The 16,383-nt window shown below is 39.8% G+C and overlaps 1 protein-coding gene across 5 annotated transcripts in view; it reads left to right on the plus strand.

The window, feature by feature from the left end:
- Positions 1–16,383, plus strand: part of LOC110065660 (putative ATP-dependent RNA helicase DDX60) — a 53,717-nt gene that overhangs the window by 20,550 nt on the left and 16,784 nt on the right. For all 5 annotated transcript variants that reach the window (XM_089280468.1, XM_089280469.1, XM_089280471.1 and 2 more), the window contains 17 exons: positions 463–577; positions 674–786; positions 3,329–3,495; positions 3,663–3,711; positions 4,046–4,240; positions 4,575–4,768; positions 5,611–5,739; positions 7,286–7,435; positions 7,957–8,079; positions 8,343–8,438; positions 8,775–8,890; positions 9,098–9,183; positions 9,771–9,937; positions 10,498–10,602; positions 11,424–11,546; positions 14,176–14,351; positions 15,430–15,612. In XM_089280468.1, the coding sequence (XP_089136594.1) occupies positions 463–577; positions 674–786; positions 3,329–3,495; positions 3,663–3,711; positions 4,046–4,240; positions 4,575–4,768; positions 5,611–5,739; positions 7,286–7,435; positions 7,957–8,079; positions 8,343–8,438; positions 8,775–8,890; positions 9,098–9,183; positions 9,771–9,937; positions 10,498–10,602; positions 11,424–11,546; positions 14,176–14,351; positions 15,430–15,612 (2,287 nt within the window). The remainder of the gene's footprint in view (positions 1–462; positions 578–673; positions 787–3,328; positions 3,496–3,662; positions 3,712–4,045; positions 4,241–4,574; positions 4,769–5,610; positions 5,740–7,285; positions 7,436–7,956; positions 8,080–8,342; positions 8,439–8,774; positions 8,891–9,097; positions 9,184–9,770; positions 9,938–10,497; positions 10,603–11,423; positions 11,547–14,175; positions 14,352–15,429; positions 15,613–16,383) is intronic.

Raw genomic sequence — 16,383 nt, forward strand, 5'->3', positions numbered from 1 at the left:
TCAGTCGTTGAAAATAGTTTGTACTGCAGATTAAGCACTGAGCAGAGTCCCAGTCAATGTTGAGGTTTGTCAGCTGATGATGTGCAGCAATGTGATTGTTGGCATCACCATTTCTCGTGGCTCGTTTGTGTTCAGTCAGTCTTGTGTTAAGGTTTCTGCCAGTCTAATCAAAGTAGGAAGCCTGGCAGTCGGAGCATTTGATCGTGTAAACTGCTCCCTGTCTGTTGTTAGGTTCGTCCCTGTCTTTAACGTTGGTCACTCACCAACAACAGTTCTTTTCAGAACTACCCTCACCCGGACGATCACACTATACGAACTACCATATATATATTAACAAGCGACCCGTTCCAAGGGACAGTTGTGCCACGATGAAGAAAGCACCAAACCATTACCGTGTTACTCCTTTTGACAACGGCAATTTTATGCAAATATACAATTATTATGCGACCTGTTTTGTTCTAGAACGACCTTCTGAGCCAGACTCTTGCGTGAAAGTCAGGCGTCTCCTTGAGGTCGAAAGCGACCTCGTGAATGAGTATGCTGGAGACATTCGGTCAAAAATTAACGCCACGGCTGGGTAAGACGTTCTTGACATATCGCTACCACTATTGCTTTGTGTAACGTGGGAGGAAATTACACCCTACATCTTAACTTTTCCCAATTCTCTTTCCAGAGATGAGAATGAAGAAGTTTTCAACATTGGCCGGGAATTTGATGAACATTATCACTGGCATTCTCTAAAGCCTCTTCCTGATGATTACGACCGAACAAAACAAACGTTCACAGGCAAGATATTAAATGAAATGCAGCATTAGTAGATCTAGTGTGGAGGCCATGGAAGTGCGGACCCCCCTTTTTTGCTGGAAATTATCCGACCCAAAGGGTCAAAGATCCCCACTTACTTTGGAGCAAGAAGAGGCTCACAACCACACAACTCCGATCCCCAGCTTTTCCCCCCTTCCATCTCATAGTTCCACGTCCCTCTCTCCTTGAGCATCTTGGGATGTGCTACTACTAGCACACCGAAAGGGAAAAGCAAAGGTTAACCCTTGGACGTACAAGCTAACTCATACCCCCACCATGGTTCAAGGGGGAGGGGGTGGATGGAACCCCTCCCCTGGGGTTTCGTTCTGTTAAAGCACAGTGAAATAAATTTAGATTGAGTAGAATGCCCTGAACTTGCTCTACAAAATGACACCGTTTTTGCTGGTTATGACGACATATTAGACCTGCCATCTTGAATCTTGGATTTCACTATTTTCTTAAAAAGTCAAGAAAAGACAAAGATTAATACAGAATCAAGCCAGAATGCTTATGGAATGCAAGCATTCATGAATTTCTGCAATTTGAAAATATAGTGAATTATGTTAAAAAAGTTAAGTTTTGGCCAGACCTACCTTGAAATTGTGGTTGTCATGGCAATAGCATCCACCCGCCCCCCCCCCCCCCCCCCCCCCGCTATCCCCCATTTTACGTTCAAGGATTAAGCCCGACCAGGAGCCATAATCGGGGACGGAGACCGTAAGTCTCGGAATTCGCGCGCACCTATGATATGGGACAATTTTTCTATTTTTAGAACAAATTGCGCCATCCTGACGTCATATATCCGCGCGGATTCACGCACATGTCGGGGGCTCTCGCGTGGATGTTGTCACGTTGCCTGATCAAATGTTGAGAGTTGCGAGATTGTCTTGCAGATTTTTCACAGCGGTGGCAGGGAATAAGGCAGGGAATACGAACCAGGGGACTTATATGTAGTTTTATGCTCTGAGCTAAGGGAAAAGGTGGGTTTTTCAGGGTCGAAAACAAGACTTCAATCTCGCGCTGGGAATGAATAATAAGATCTGCTCACGCTAGTCGTAAGCTTACGCGTATGTTTTTGCGTTCAGCTCTGACTTAAGAATATAGCAAGAAAACTCTCTACTCTGGTATCGAGTTAATTTGTGAGTTTCTCAGACAATGCTTAATCATAACAAAACCTGTTTTGATGGTTTCTTATTGTTTCTGCTTGTTTGGTGAGTTTGCAAAAGTTTTTGAAAGGAAAGTCTGACGCGTACAATTAGCTCATTTGCATAGTGCAGCTCGTGCACTTTCAAGTCCGAGTCGGTGTTTTCAATTGTCAACAAATCTTGAGAAAGATTTCTTTCGTTATCTTTTGTGCTGAGATGCTGTAACAAATTTCACGACCGCAAAAAAGGCTACTAACATCATGTGTGTTTCTTCAACATAAGCATAGTGAAGTTTTACACTGCGAACATGAAAATAGACAAGGAGTTTTTATAACTCGATCAACAAAATCGAAATCGTTATTCCAAGTTGATTAAAGAAAGCGTCCTCGTAACTTTGCTGATTGTTTCTGCTTTATTCGCATATTTTCAGCTTAGCTTTTAATATGTTCTCAAACATTTATCAATCTTAAAAACATATTTAAAAACTATAGAGCTATTGTTTGAGTTCGATGTACGCTTTCACACGAAAGTGCGGCGGAAGTACAATTTGTCATGTTTACTGACTGTACAAAACACGCATCGGCGGGCGCTCTCATTCATCGACAACAGAGAATTTACTGGATTTTTACACGAATAAAACTCATCAGTATCTACGGACGTAAAGTTATTAAGCCTCGATGAAACATCAAGCGTTGCTTACAATTCAAGCGAAACTCAAACTAGCAATTATTTTGTTTTACTTTTCGGTCGCGATAGATTGACAAATTCCTCGCAAGCGTGTGGCAAGAGGAGCTAGGAAACTATGAAGTCCTGAAGTTCTGCTATATCTAAACGTATCCAGCTAGTTTTTTTGCTGTGTCATGCAAAAGCTGTTAATCTTCAACATATGTGAAATTTAAAGTGGAGTAATGTACAGCTCATGTAAAAGAAGCATCCGTCGGAACACAACTTGGTCGGCGATATATATAAGCTTACAGCGGAACATACCTAAATTCGACACTGTCTTACTTCGCTCAAACTGGAGCAGCTTACGACGAAAATACTTAAGCAAAATTCCAACAGACGTAAACGCGTTGAGTTGTGGGCCAAAAACATGAAAAATTTCGGGAATTTCAGACGCCGTTTCCCCCGCGCGACATCCGCAAAAATCCTCGCAGCATGTACGCGCGTGTGCCGCAGGCGATGGCGCAATTTGTTCTAAAAATAGAATTATTGTCCCATATCATGGGGACAACCCCAATACCAGAAATGGCGCGCGCCTACGGTCTCCGTCCCCGATTATGGCTCCTGGCCCGACAGCTTGTTAAAAACATGTTGCAGAAGTGAGACTAAGTCAAAAGCTATTGTAACCAAAGTTATCCGTTTCTTTTTGTTCTTAGATAAGCCTCCAGACGACCCGTGGCAAAGAAAATTGTATTTCAAAGACAAGCAGAAATACGTTCGCTATCATAGACTTTATGGCAACTCACTTGTTGGAGGCATTAACCAAGCGAAAAGTATCATAGTCACGGAGACCGGGGATAAGAAGGAAAAAGGAAAAAAGACGGTAAGACAGTTATTAGTTTTGACGAGCTATTTATTATTACAATTTCCATCATCTCTGTATTCCTCCCTGATATATGCAATGCGCTTTTATTCCCCTGATAAACTTTCTAAGTTGTATCATAAATTTTATAGTTCCAAAACACTGCTCGCATTGCCCTCTTTCCATAGAGCAAGAAGGCAGCACAAATTAAAGAAGAAAATAACCAAAGAATGAAAGGTTTGTAATTTATATGATGACGGAGCTCGTCTGATCTTTTCTTTTTTGTTATCAAGAAAATATGTTCAGCCCTTGTAGAGGGAAATAGAGTATGGATTTTCGCTATTTTGGTCTGAAATAATGTATATTGGTATATTCGGGAGATCTTGTGTACTCAGCCACTCTTAAGAAAAAGTTGATTCTTCATTATTCAGCTCTCTTGATGTTAACATCGATGTCGACTTTGAAGTCTTTTTTAATTGTTTATTCCATTCTTTGGTAGCTGAGGTCATGTGTCTATAAGACAGGCATTGTGTGCAATCTCAGAGTTGGCTTTTTCTCAAAACCTCCACAGAGCAAGACAAGAAAAAAGATCTAGAAAAGTGGTATCATTTTCGTGAGGACATCGAAAGCAACTTGAAGAAAGACAACTACGATACGGCTTTGAAGTTGATTGATACATACGAATCAGATTGCAAATCTCCAGAACTTCATCTTCAAGCGCTCATGAAAAGAGCACAGAGTGGTTACGAAGCCTGGCAACATACAAGTAAGTAAAAAAATAAGTTTCTTCCATTACAAATCAGTTATATTGTATTCTATTCTTTAAAGAATTAAAATTCTTCTGAATTTTTTGTATTTTTTAACCACCTGTCGGGCCGAGTACACAAGAAAGAATAGACTCTTTGTAAGTCCTCTTCGGTTGTAAGTGGTCCAGGAATCAAATCGAGCTTGCGTTTTTTCTCGCTTTGAGGTCAGCTTCTGCAGCTTGACTTGTGCTCAAGTCAAGAGGAAGAGCTGAGAACTAAACTATGCATATCCGTTGATGATGTCTTCGATTACTATATGTAACTGATAAATTTACCATTGCATTAATCTTCTAGGAACATGTGACCCTAGCTGTAACGATATGAAGTATCCTGTCCTAATAGTGCAAAGTGTCCAGAAAATCGCACAAGGGTTCTCGAGTCTACTAACAGAAAAGAAGAAAAAGAAACTCGCTGAATGCATGCAGAAGCTGGGTTTCAATGACATCGCAGGCTCGTTTTATGAGTTGCAGCCTGAAAGTGGAAAAAGGGTAAGCAGCGCAAAAAATGCTACGAAGGAGGTAGCGGGATGGGGCGGGGTTGGGGGGGGGGGGGGGAGGGGGAGAGCGGTAACCGGCGATGGACTATAATTCCATCCAGGGAAAAGCAACACTCCAATTACCTTTATTACATGGGCTGACTTGATTTTACCCAAATTAACTCAAGCGTGTTAAGGCATGACTCACAGCTTAATTTGCATCCAATTTGAAAAGAGCCATAACTTTTGAGCAATTTACTCAAACACCTGCAAACCTTTCAACAATATAAAACATAATGACCTTAACTCGTTTTGGTTTAAGGGTTGATTAGCTGTTATCAATATTTGATTGGATTAAGAGAAAATTGAAAATGTGTTGGCGAGATGCCATATAACGGATATCAATTGAAAGCTTGTGGTAATTGTCTTGTCGTCCCTTATATGATTCTGGCTGGAATGGTTGACAGTGATGTATCGTTTATGAGATAAATAGCAAAACAGGTCACTTAACTTGTTTTATCTCCTAATATCTTGTCAAGACAACTAATAAATCTGACCATTCCGGCAAAGAATAACTGATATTTTATACTTCGCTTAATTATAAGTTAACCATTCTCACCCCATTTGAGGTTTTACTATTGCCAAAATTATGACGTCACTAGACACATGGCCACCATAAAAATATCGCGATTTAAGGACAATAAAATTCCATTGGTGTGTACTTTTGGTCTTCCTGGGGCAAACAAAAACACGTTGTTTCCATAGGAAAAAGGTTTAAACTTCGCGGGGGGTCCTACCAAGGACTGAGCCATGCCTCAATATACTTGAGAATGTCTTGATACGTACATTACTTAGGCCGGACAGCTTTCTGTTCACACTACAAGCGCAAGATTCCAACTGGAGCACATGGGGCATTTGCTGAAACGAGACGAGCGTACGGATCGTGATCCTAGAGTGGAAGACTTTATTCCAGACACATGGCAGGTATGTTATGAGAAGTGTGAACGGGGCGTAAATATGAAAGCCAAACTGCACACACATGTAAATGAAAAAGTGTACTTCCTTGACATTAGGCATGAAAACAATAAAACTGACATTTTCGTCACGCTGAACTCTAATGTCCTAAGAGATGTCGACATCTGTTATTGATTTTGCAATTCGTTCGTTCAGTTAAGACTTCTTATTTTTTCTCTAGCTTCTCAGCGGTCCGAAATCGTAAAGCCTTGAATCTGATTAGCTAGTCGCGCGCGCTCTAGCGGGCGGAATTTCCAATCCGGACCCCGAGTACGGACCGCTCCGAAATTTCCAAATTGGGCAACTTTTCAACCTTTTTGTTACACCGTAAAACCACGTAAAATGTGAACATTCAACATAGAGTCAAACTGAAACAATTATGCATACAGTACCGCTTTTTGTGCTCGAAATGTTGAACGCACACGTTCACCAGATTTGAACTGAACGGCTTTAATTAAAACAGTTTAACACAAAAGTTGCTTTCAAAGCAATACAGTATAGACTATTATAGGGAAATCTGTGCCCTCAGTCTTAAAAACGGCCCTCGGCCTGCGGCCATGGGCCGTAGTCAAAACCGAGGGCACAGTTTTTCCCAATACAGGCCTCCCGGCCGGCAAACAATCTATATATATTTATAATATAGATAGGACCCTGTGCGCGCTCTGATTGGTCAAAAACCCATGTTTTATCAGAGTATAAAACATAGAAAAAGCGTGTTTTATTGTTTTTCGTCACATTACCTTTATATCATAAAGCAAATGAAGAAGCCTAAGCCGTGTATTACATTCTGATAAAACACTCCGGACATTTGAGAACACTCGAGAAATTTCCCTCGTGTTCTCAAATGTCCGTCGTGTTTTATACACGGCTTAGGCTTCTTTAGTTTTTAAATAACAGATGACGAACCGATCAACTGTGGATTTGACTTGGCATTTTATTACTATTTAGTTTCGCACTACGCAGCTTGTGTGCAGCACTCATCAGATAAAATTGCCAAATGCGAGTTTACATCGTTACACTGATTTGAAATACACATACAACCACTGGAAATATGATAGCTACAATAAGTGAACGCTTTTACAAAACAATGGAAAGTAGGAGATTGTAAATAAATAAACTCCGTTACTATTGCGTGACAAGATAAGCTATGAAATTTCGTGACAAGAGAAGCTATGAAATTTAAAAAAATTATAATTTAGCATTTTTCAGGGGAAATTCGTCAGCGTGTCTTCATGAAGTTATCAGTTCATTCCGTTTGTTCAGGTTTTAGCTCGGCGGTGAACCTAAGCAAACACATCTGGCACTTAAAAGACAATAGGTCAAAGTTCAAAGTCACTTGGAAGATTTCAAAGCAAGCTGCCCCATATAACCCCGCTTCAAATCGATGTAACCTATGCCTCTGGGAGAAGTACTTTATTATTTGTAAACCTGAGTTAACCTCTCTGAACCAACGGAATGAACTGATAACTGATATGCTTCCTGTTTGTCTTTAAAATGTATGTTGAACATTTTCTAGCGCGAGCTCCTTGATGCTGTGGACCAGAACGAGTCAGCAGTGATCGTGGCGCCGACCTCATCAGGGAAGACTTACGCCTCTTATTACTGCATGGAGAAAGTGCTACGACAAAGCAACGATGGTGTAGTGGTGTATGTTTCACCGACAAAGGTAATGCACTATAAACATCTAATAAACTTTAACATGGTACAACTCTAAATCACTTGCATGCCATCGCCATGCGTTTGTTTGTCAAGACACTTTTTTAGAATTCCTAGGTTTAGTTCTGTCTTCCTCCGAATAATCGCTTTCTGAAAAACGGATCGGATTTCAACAGAGAGTTTCCTATGACAATGATTGAAGTATTAAAGGTATATGCGTACTAAAGAGATAACGCAATTATCAGATTGCTTATTTCGGTAAAATCTCTCCGAGATTGACACAGACTTCCCCTAAACTTTACTTTCTACCCCTTCAAGTCTATTTTATCTGAGAGGCGTTTTGTTATCTTAACCGAAAGCAAGTCGATCGGTGTTTCGTTAACCTAGTTCGAATTTGTTTGTCACAAATGAGCACACTGCGAGTATCTGACCCGATTAAAAATCCAAGGATCAAAATGCATGTAGTTTTCGTTTATTTTCCCTTTTAATAGTTTAATAGATGTCCACGATCACCTTGAAGTTCTCTTTTAGGCTTTAGTTAATCAAGTCGCTGCCACAATCTACGCTCGCTTTCACCGCAAACAGCTCCCAGAAGGACGAGCAGTGTATGGTGTCTTTACCAGGGATTATCGACTCAATACATTAAACTCACAGGTAATCAAGAACCAAATAGCTTTAGCGTTCCTGTATGTTCCTCAAAAATACGCTCGCTACTTTACTCCAGTTTCCTTCTGTATTGGAAATGCAAAAACGTATGTTAAATTTGCGTCATGCAAGTTACTACAATTATTGCACATTATATTCTCTATGTAACGCACAAGATGTTGCTAGAAAGACTAGGTAAAGTTACACTACTACTTTTTTAGAGTTACATTATCATAGAGTAGTTTACATGAACGTCTTTTCTTTGCCAACAGATCCTTGTTACAGTTCCTGAGTGTTTAGAGATACTTTTTCTCTGGCCTCGCCGACAAGAGTGGACAAAGAATATCAAATATGTGATCTTTGATGAGGTGAGGCAGGGGAAAACATGGTAGTTTATCGTAATGCTGTCGTGCACATATCAATCTTTAGTAATCTTGCAAATTCGCAATAATACAAACTAAGAGTGTGTTTCTTAGGGAAAATCCAAAAATCGCAAAATCCAATTTTGGATTTAAGAATCCAATCTTGGATTTTCCCAACGAAACGCACCCTAAAAGAATATAAGGTGGCTATCAAGGGCCAGAAAAAAGGGCGTTGTTTATTTTTCTATTTTTGACCTAGTAACGTCACGCCTACTCACTTTGTGAACGATTTCAACTTAAAATTTCCTGTGTCTGAGGAAGCCGCTTGTCTTTCAATTGTAGGTTCACTGTCTTGGACAAGAGATTGGGGCGGAGGTCTGGGAACATCTCCTTCTTCTAATTCGCTGTCCTTTTTTGGCTCTCTCGGCAACCATTGGAAATCCACACGACTTAATGGCGTAAGTGATTGATTGTGCTTTCATTAGAGGATTCTGAATGTGGGTTTGCCGGTTGTGAATATTTTGAGAATTCCAGGGACGGTTTGTTAGTATGTGCCAATTGTCAAAGCTAATGCTATTTTGACTAGGGTTCTCTGTCACTGGTGCTACTCAGTACTACGTTGATTGCGGTTCACTTCTTTTAAATGGAACTTGTTTCCATTCCAGCTGGTTACAAGCTGCTCAAGACTTTCGTGAGCAGCAGGATAAACAAGATAAAGGCAAGCTGAGGAATTCATACAGGATCAGGCTTGGTATGAGAGAGTACAAAATACATTTGTCTTCTTATCTGGTAATAAAAATAGCTACCGGTGCTTTCCATTCCTTCGTTAGCTCCTTGATTAGAGGCACCTTTGGGTACTCAGATGCTCCAAATGCTCAAATTTTGTTGTTTATAGTGGTCAGTGCGCTTCGCTACACCTAGGTAGTTTACAGGCATGTCACTTAAACTGAAAGAAACAAATACATCAACTAAACATAATAGGCTTAAAAATCCCAACTGGCGGGAGGCAGACCAGTTGGCTATTTACAAGCATGACCGAGGAGTTGAACTAGGGTTACCCAGAAACAACTCCAGCTAAGTGGTCAGAGCGGGACTTGAACCCGGGACCTACCGGCTACGGATTTAAAGTCCGGTGCCCTAACCACTCGGTTCCGCTGTCCCCACTCATACTCCTAGCTCGTGAGCTCCTGGATTAATGACAGCCGTGTTCTTCCCAAAGAGAAAAAAAGCTTTTGTGGATTAGTGAGCGTTTGCATACTTCTAAGTAATTAATTCCTAGATTACTGAAAGCCGAGTAATCTCTTAAGTAATAAATTTTTTGTGGTTCTTTCGATTAAGTTACCTGTGACGAGCGATACTCAGATCTGGAAAAAAGCATTTACCTTCCAAGTCCTTGTCACGGCGGATTTTCTGAGGAAACGGAGAAATACGAGGGTAGCTACGATGTTAAAAACACAGAGGAGTTTGTAAGACTTCATCCATGTGCCCAGCTTGGACCCAAACAGGTTAGGTTTTACTATCATGCTTATAGAACAATCGTAAAAAAGGAAAGGAAAAAGTTGTTTAAAGGTAAACTAATGATGGATAATTTTAGTTGAACTAGACCATGCAGTTTTTAAAACTGAATAAAAGTTTTAGTTAAGTCAAGATGAGCCATTATTCAATTTTTTTGTGTGTTTTCACACGTCATCTTTAGGAGATATTACTGACTTATTAGTCAACTAAAAAGCACATAATCAATTACTCATCTACCAGAAGAGATGTATTAGCTCTTGTTCCTGCTTATACTGGGCCAGAACGGCAGGTTCTTGGGTACCAAATATAACAGATTTGAAAAGTTCTTAAAGCAAGCGAAAGCAAAGCAGCATTCAACCTTTCCCTTAAACATTAGCACAACTTTAGCACTGCCAAAATTCATGATCCCTCGCGATGACTATGGACCATTTCAAATTGACTGATTCGCGGTTTTTCAATGTGATGTATTCGCTAGTTTAGGCGTTCTTGTAGAATTTTGTGCTCTATTTGTTACATCTTTGTTTGTGTGTGTGTGTGCTTTTTTTAACAGCTACAGGAAAATGGTTTTCCAGGTGATATGGCTCTCACTCCCAAAGAAACTCTTCACCTTTTTGACACAATGGTTCTACAGTGGCCCGACAAAGTTTCCTTGCAGGTCAGCAGATAACTCATTTAGCCGTAAATCTTATCATTACATATTATATTTGGATATCAGTGTGATAAAGCCGTGGCTAAAAATGATAATCATTAAGTGATATGATATCATTTCTCTGTAGCGAAATGATATCATATCACTTTACGGTTGAATTGTCCAATCAAATAGACTGTAATAAATTGGTTTGACCAATCGGGTTGCACGTTATATTTTAGCCGACGCCTGGCGCCAAATTTGGCGGGAAGAATTGCTTTGGAGTTTTATCAACGAAGTGGCTGCTCCATGATTTGTGAATGTCTTCGATGAAGATATTTCTCAGTTTGTCGAAGAAAACGAAAACAGGAACATGGCTAAAAAGATACGTAAAAAAGAAAAGTAAATTTGCAGGAACATTGGAAGAGAACGATACGCTTAACTTTCCCCTCTTTCTTGAATGTATTCACGTTCATATGCTACTATTTAAGACAGCTTTCTTGTACTTTAACTTGGTGGCTTACTCGCTCGAGGACTCGCTCGGTCGCGACATGGTGTTAACAACTCGTGAATGAAATTCTATCAGGCTCTCGCACTCACTCATCCTCATCAGGTCCATGAGGACTCTTGAGGCCGGCTGCCAGGCTCTTAACATGTAATAATTTATATTTAGTTTATCTTTGAATGGAAACATAATTCAGTTCCGCACTAAAGCCATTCCAGCCACTTCATTTTTGCCATTTTCAATACTTGGTAAATAGCACATACATAAAGAGTAGTATTTTTTAGTTGCCTTAGCCGGTCTGCGTCATTCTTCCAATAAAATCTTGATTTGATTCCTTTTGCAGGAACTTTCTCCAGAACAATATTTCCTTGAAAATAAGTTCATTTTAAAGAGTCATGCTCGACAATACGAGCATGAAATAAAGAAGGAATTCAAGTCCTGGGCAGATGAGAGACAGTTAAAGAAGGTGAAATATTAATGAAATTGTATGGAATCACGGTTGTGTGATAACGTTGTAAAAACTGAATCACGGAAGCCTTAATAAAATCACAAGTACCTTTCTAGACCTTTCTAGCGGTCAATAGTCGTTTTCTTGCAAATCTAAGTTTTGGAACCACAACCTTCATCGGTAGTAAAGAAAAAGCCCGAAACTTTGACGAAGACCTAAGATCGAAGACCCCAAAGCACAAAATGGACGACCCTTGAAAGGACCCCTAAACACGAAAGCCATGACCCCTAGATACGAAAACGAAGACCGCTAAATGCAAAAACGAAGACCCCGAAACGCGAAAGCGAAGACCCTTAGATACGAAAACGAAGACCCTAGATTCGAAAACGAAGACCCCTAGATGCGAAAAGGAAGACCCCAAAACATGAAAAGAAACATACGTCAATCAATCAATCAATCAATAATAAATTCTGGAAAATGTCACTAAAATGCTTGAATAATGCTTAATGCTTTTGCCTCACTAAATGCTCGAAAAAGTGCTAGCATGCATAATGTACAGAGGCCTTTTTATGCCAATTATTACCATTTAGTAACTCGTAGCTCATGGCTCATGAGCCACGGGGTTACTCACTTCGGCAGCACAATTAGAGAATGCACCACTATTCTTCGTCCAGAAGCATTTCACATAATCAAGCCAGAGAAGTACACGCAGGGTAGCATCTAAAATATTTATCCAGGATTGAAATTTTAACAGAAAATTCATTTAATTTCGTCGGAAACTGTAAAATCAAGTCGGGTCTGAGAGCATGTTTTCGGTTTATTTTCCTGAACAGTAATTGTTTAAGGTTATTCATCACATTTGCATTGCGCATCCTTACTGCGCATAATTTATGGCGTCATTAGCGCGCGCTCGTGCACGCGCATATTGAAAACATGACGGATTTGCCTTGATATTGAGCTCTGTCAGTTGAAAAATGGCTCTAGCTCACCAACGAGCACGGGCACCCCAATTTTTTTTCCAGTCATTGTAATCAACTAATCATGAGCTTTGCGTGAGAAAAGACTGATTTAATTTCTATTGCTGAAAATTGAATAAATAAGAAGAATAGCAGATACACTGTGGCCTTCTCTATTTTGCAGTCGGTAACCACGTCAAGAAATTCGGTTCAAATTTTTAATCAAGGATTTAGCTTTCTGTCTGAATCAAACTTAAAACGTTTATTTGTGTCCGACACATTGTATTGACTGTAGTTTAATGCGTGTTCTTATGAGTCCGGGCTCACAAAGATGTTACAATTACTGGGAATGCGTTCTTATGATAAGCATTAAATAATGCCAAAATGGGGCATTTTCAATGCCGCACTGCACCTTAATGAGCATGGGCACCCACCTTTTTTATTTCAAAATTGAAGTTATCATATGACAAATATTCAGTGGACAAAGTTTGAACAAAAATCTATTCTAACTTTTATTTCAGAGGAATTACCTTAAGTGGATTGATTGTTGACTACAATCCATAGTTGTATAGTTTGTGGAATGTCAGCGAGTGCTACTTTGGAATAGTCGACCACACATAACCTATTCGGTTTCAGTTAACAATCTATAAGGAACGATTTTTTAAAACCACTCTATTGAATCGGTTGTTGTTTTTGTTAACGCTAAGTGACTAATTAATTGCGGTTATTAATGATGCATAAGTAAGGAACTATAAAGGCATGGGCAGAACCAAAGCCGGAAGAGATGTAAAACTTTCGTGAATCACTCATGTGGAACTTTAACGAATGACGGATTTACATTACACTGGACTGCAAAGGAGTCAAGTAGTGCGCATCGTAATTTTGTTTGAGCAAGTTTTGAATGAATAATAGAAAATAAAATATGTATGGAAATTTGAAAATTGACATGAATTATTAACTACAGTAGCTAGTTTTCGTGTTTTGGGGTCTATACTAAAGCATCCCAAAAGCGATACAATATGACACGATGCAATACGATGCAATGCGATGAGATACAGTGCAATGCAATGTAATTGGCAATATGCTTCACTAGTTCATCGGATGTGGTTTTACAGAAATAATTTACATATCTAATCATAAATGGCATTTTTTTCCTGACATCATCTTGAAGTTTCATGTTTCCTTCAATGCAGGTAAAAAACAAACATAAAATATTTAAAAAGCCCGTTATCGCGGGTCTTCGTGTTCTGTTCTGTTCTTCGCTTTCGTGTTTTGGGGTCTTCTTCTTCTTCTTTTTTGTGCTGTTCAGGGGTATTCGTTTTCATGTTTAAGGGGTTTTCTTTTTCGTGTTTAGGGGTCTGCGATTTTAGGTCTTAGTTTTCGGGGTCTTCGTTTTCGTTACTTCAAACGTTCAGCTCAGGCTCTATCTGTTAAGGATGAGTTCTTAGATTATATTTGATGAATTCTTGGCACTGAAAGTTTCCCGGCTTGTCGCCCTAGGAGAACGCCATACTTTTTTGGCAAAATCTTGTTACTTAGCAACGTCTTCAAAAAACCGCAATTTTTCAAGGATATAGTTGTTTTCAAGATTGGATTGCCCTACAGTAAAAGGACAACAAATCATTCATTCTGTTTATTTATTTCTATTTACTTTTTTGTTTTGTTTTGTTTTGTTTTTTTGGCTTCTTCAGGTGCAATCCGTCATTCAGTCATTGAATGCTATTTGCGTAGACAAGCAGGCCTCGGTTGAACAAGAATGGAACGAAATAGGAATGCCTTCGTCTGGCACAGATTTTATCTTACTTAATTTCTCGAAGCTGGTTGACCAACTCAGAGCACAAGATAAACTGCCAGCCCTGGTTTTCAGGTAATGCACAGCTTGGTGGCTGAATATCTATTTTGAGGTACATTTTGTCAAGGCATATAATTTAAACTTGAAGATAACACTTGCTTGCATGATTACTGTTACTGCTGCGGCTGAACCCTTTGGCAAACAATTTTTAGGAATTGATTATTGCTTGAAGTTAGGCTAAGGTGCTGCCGAGCTACCTATTTTCAGGCAAGTGAAAGAGATCAAAGCAAACGTACATGGACGCTGCTCATACAATCCCTCTAAAGCTTTCAAATTCTCCACTGTTCCTCGATCGATCGCGTAACCTAACACTGCGTCAGTTCAGGCTCACCAGTGCTCTTTCCGTCCTGGACTCACACAACGCGCCCGTGACGCTTTCATGAATAAATACGTTTCGCTTTTCTCGAGACGTGAGCATGGGACTTGAGCTTGAGTTGATAACCACTGATATCGCTTGTGGTTTGATGGAAAAGAGCCAATATGTAGAGAACTGCCGACGATTTTAAGTCAAATAATAAGGCAAATAGGTGTTTTAGATGCGGTCAAATACTTCGAACTTGCTCAGAACCTTTGTTGTTTTTTTTTTGAATAACTATCCCTTGAAACGCCCAAAAACGTATCGGGTCAAAGTCAGTTTTTTACAATCGTCTTATGTTCTTTTAAACAAAATCAAGAAAACTCATCCCACTGAAATAGATAAAAATAGATAAAATCTATCGAGAATTGTCATCTACTGTTCGACACACTAACTTCGCCACTAACTTCGTCTATTTGTGCATGTCAGTGAATCGTCACGTGATTATGTACACTGGAAATTATGCGTAGTGACAAGGACGAGGGCTTCAAATCTAACTAGAGATATATCGAATCAACAATTCCTCTTCCCCTTCAATTTTAAAGTAGACCTCAAGACCCTTGATTTCCCACTGGACAGAACTCCTGACCAGTTCTCACTGTACATGGTCGCTCCGCCTTAGACCAAGAATTGTAAGTATCGACCGACACATCCCGTGTTCGAAAGCAAGAAGACGATGCGAGCAATGTGAAGATGATCTAAATGCAAAGTAGATGCTTTTCTTGTCCTTCTCAACAGCTTTGACCGCAAGATGTGCGAATACCTATCGCTGTATCTTACTGAGGACTTTGAAGATCGAGAAGAAGTTCTTCGAGCTCAAGGGGACCCCAAAACCTTAAAACTGGTAGAGAAGAAGCGAGAAAAGGCTGAAAAGAGATTGAAAAAGACAAGAGATCAAACAGATAAAGAGAAAGGAAATAGGTATTTTAAAGAGTTTTACCTATTACTATGACATTGGCGTTTGTAAACATAGAAGCACTCGGTATCATAGAGCTACGCCATTATTGTAAACATAAAATAAAGAATAGAGTGGTGAACGAAGTTCATATTTGATGAAGGGCAACATGGCAGCCCCCAAACGTTACCTTCAACGTGTGTTTTCCACCAACTAGACACACTGTTTCATAACATCTGGTGATCTGTTGTAATGCTTCCCAACCGGGGAATGCTCCTTGAATTCGTGTGGTTTCCACACACGTTTTGTGGAACTTTCAGGCAGCACATACCAGATGCATATGCTTCTCCACATACTTAAATAGTATAATTAATTATAAAAGGAAGTGCCCCACGGCAACATTGAAAGAAGGCTGCCAACATGTTAAATGTTCAGTGCATGTTCAGTGCTCTCTTTTGGCGTTTTCTGTCCATTTTAGCGAATTATAGAAAATTTATCATCATGATAGATGAATTTATGCTGCCTCATTCCTTTAGACTATCCCCAGTTTCCAGCCAAGAGATTTTCCAGCATTTCGGGACTTTTGATTTACTCGTATTTAAACAAGTGAGGCGCTGGCACAGACCTCTTTTGCTTCAAGCACTCAGCGAGAGAACAAGCCTCTTTTCAGTTGCACCGAAGTCCCGAGATTTGACCCACCTCCGACCCGGACCAACCAGCCTTCTGTTCTCTGATTGGCTACGCCACTCACTATCTATTCTGTGATTACCGTAGCAGTGTGCGCTTGTTAACAAAAT

This window comes from Orbicella faveolata, unplaced genomic scaffold, assembly GCF_042242905.1.
Source record: "Orbicella faveolata isolate gen_17 unplaced genomic scaffold, um_ofav_v1 contig_47, whole genome shotgun sequence".
Lineage (NCBI taxonomy): Eukaryota > Metazoa > Cnidaria > Anthozoa > Scleractinia > Merulinidae > Orbicella > Orbicella faveolata.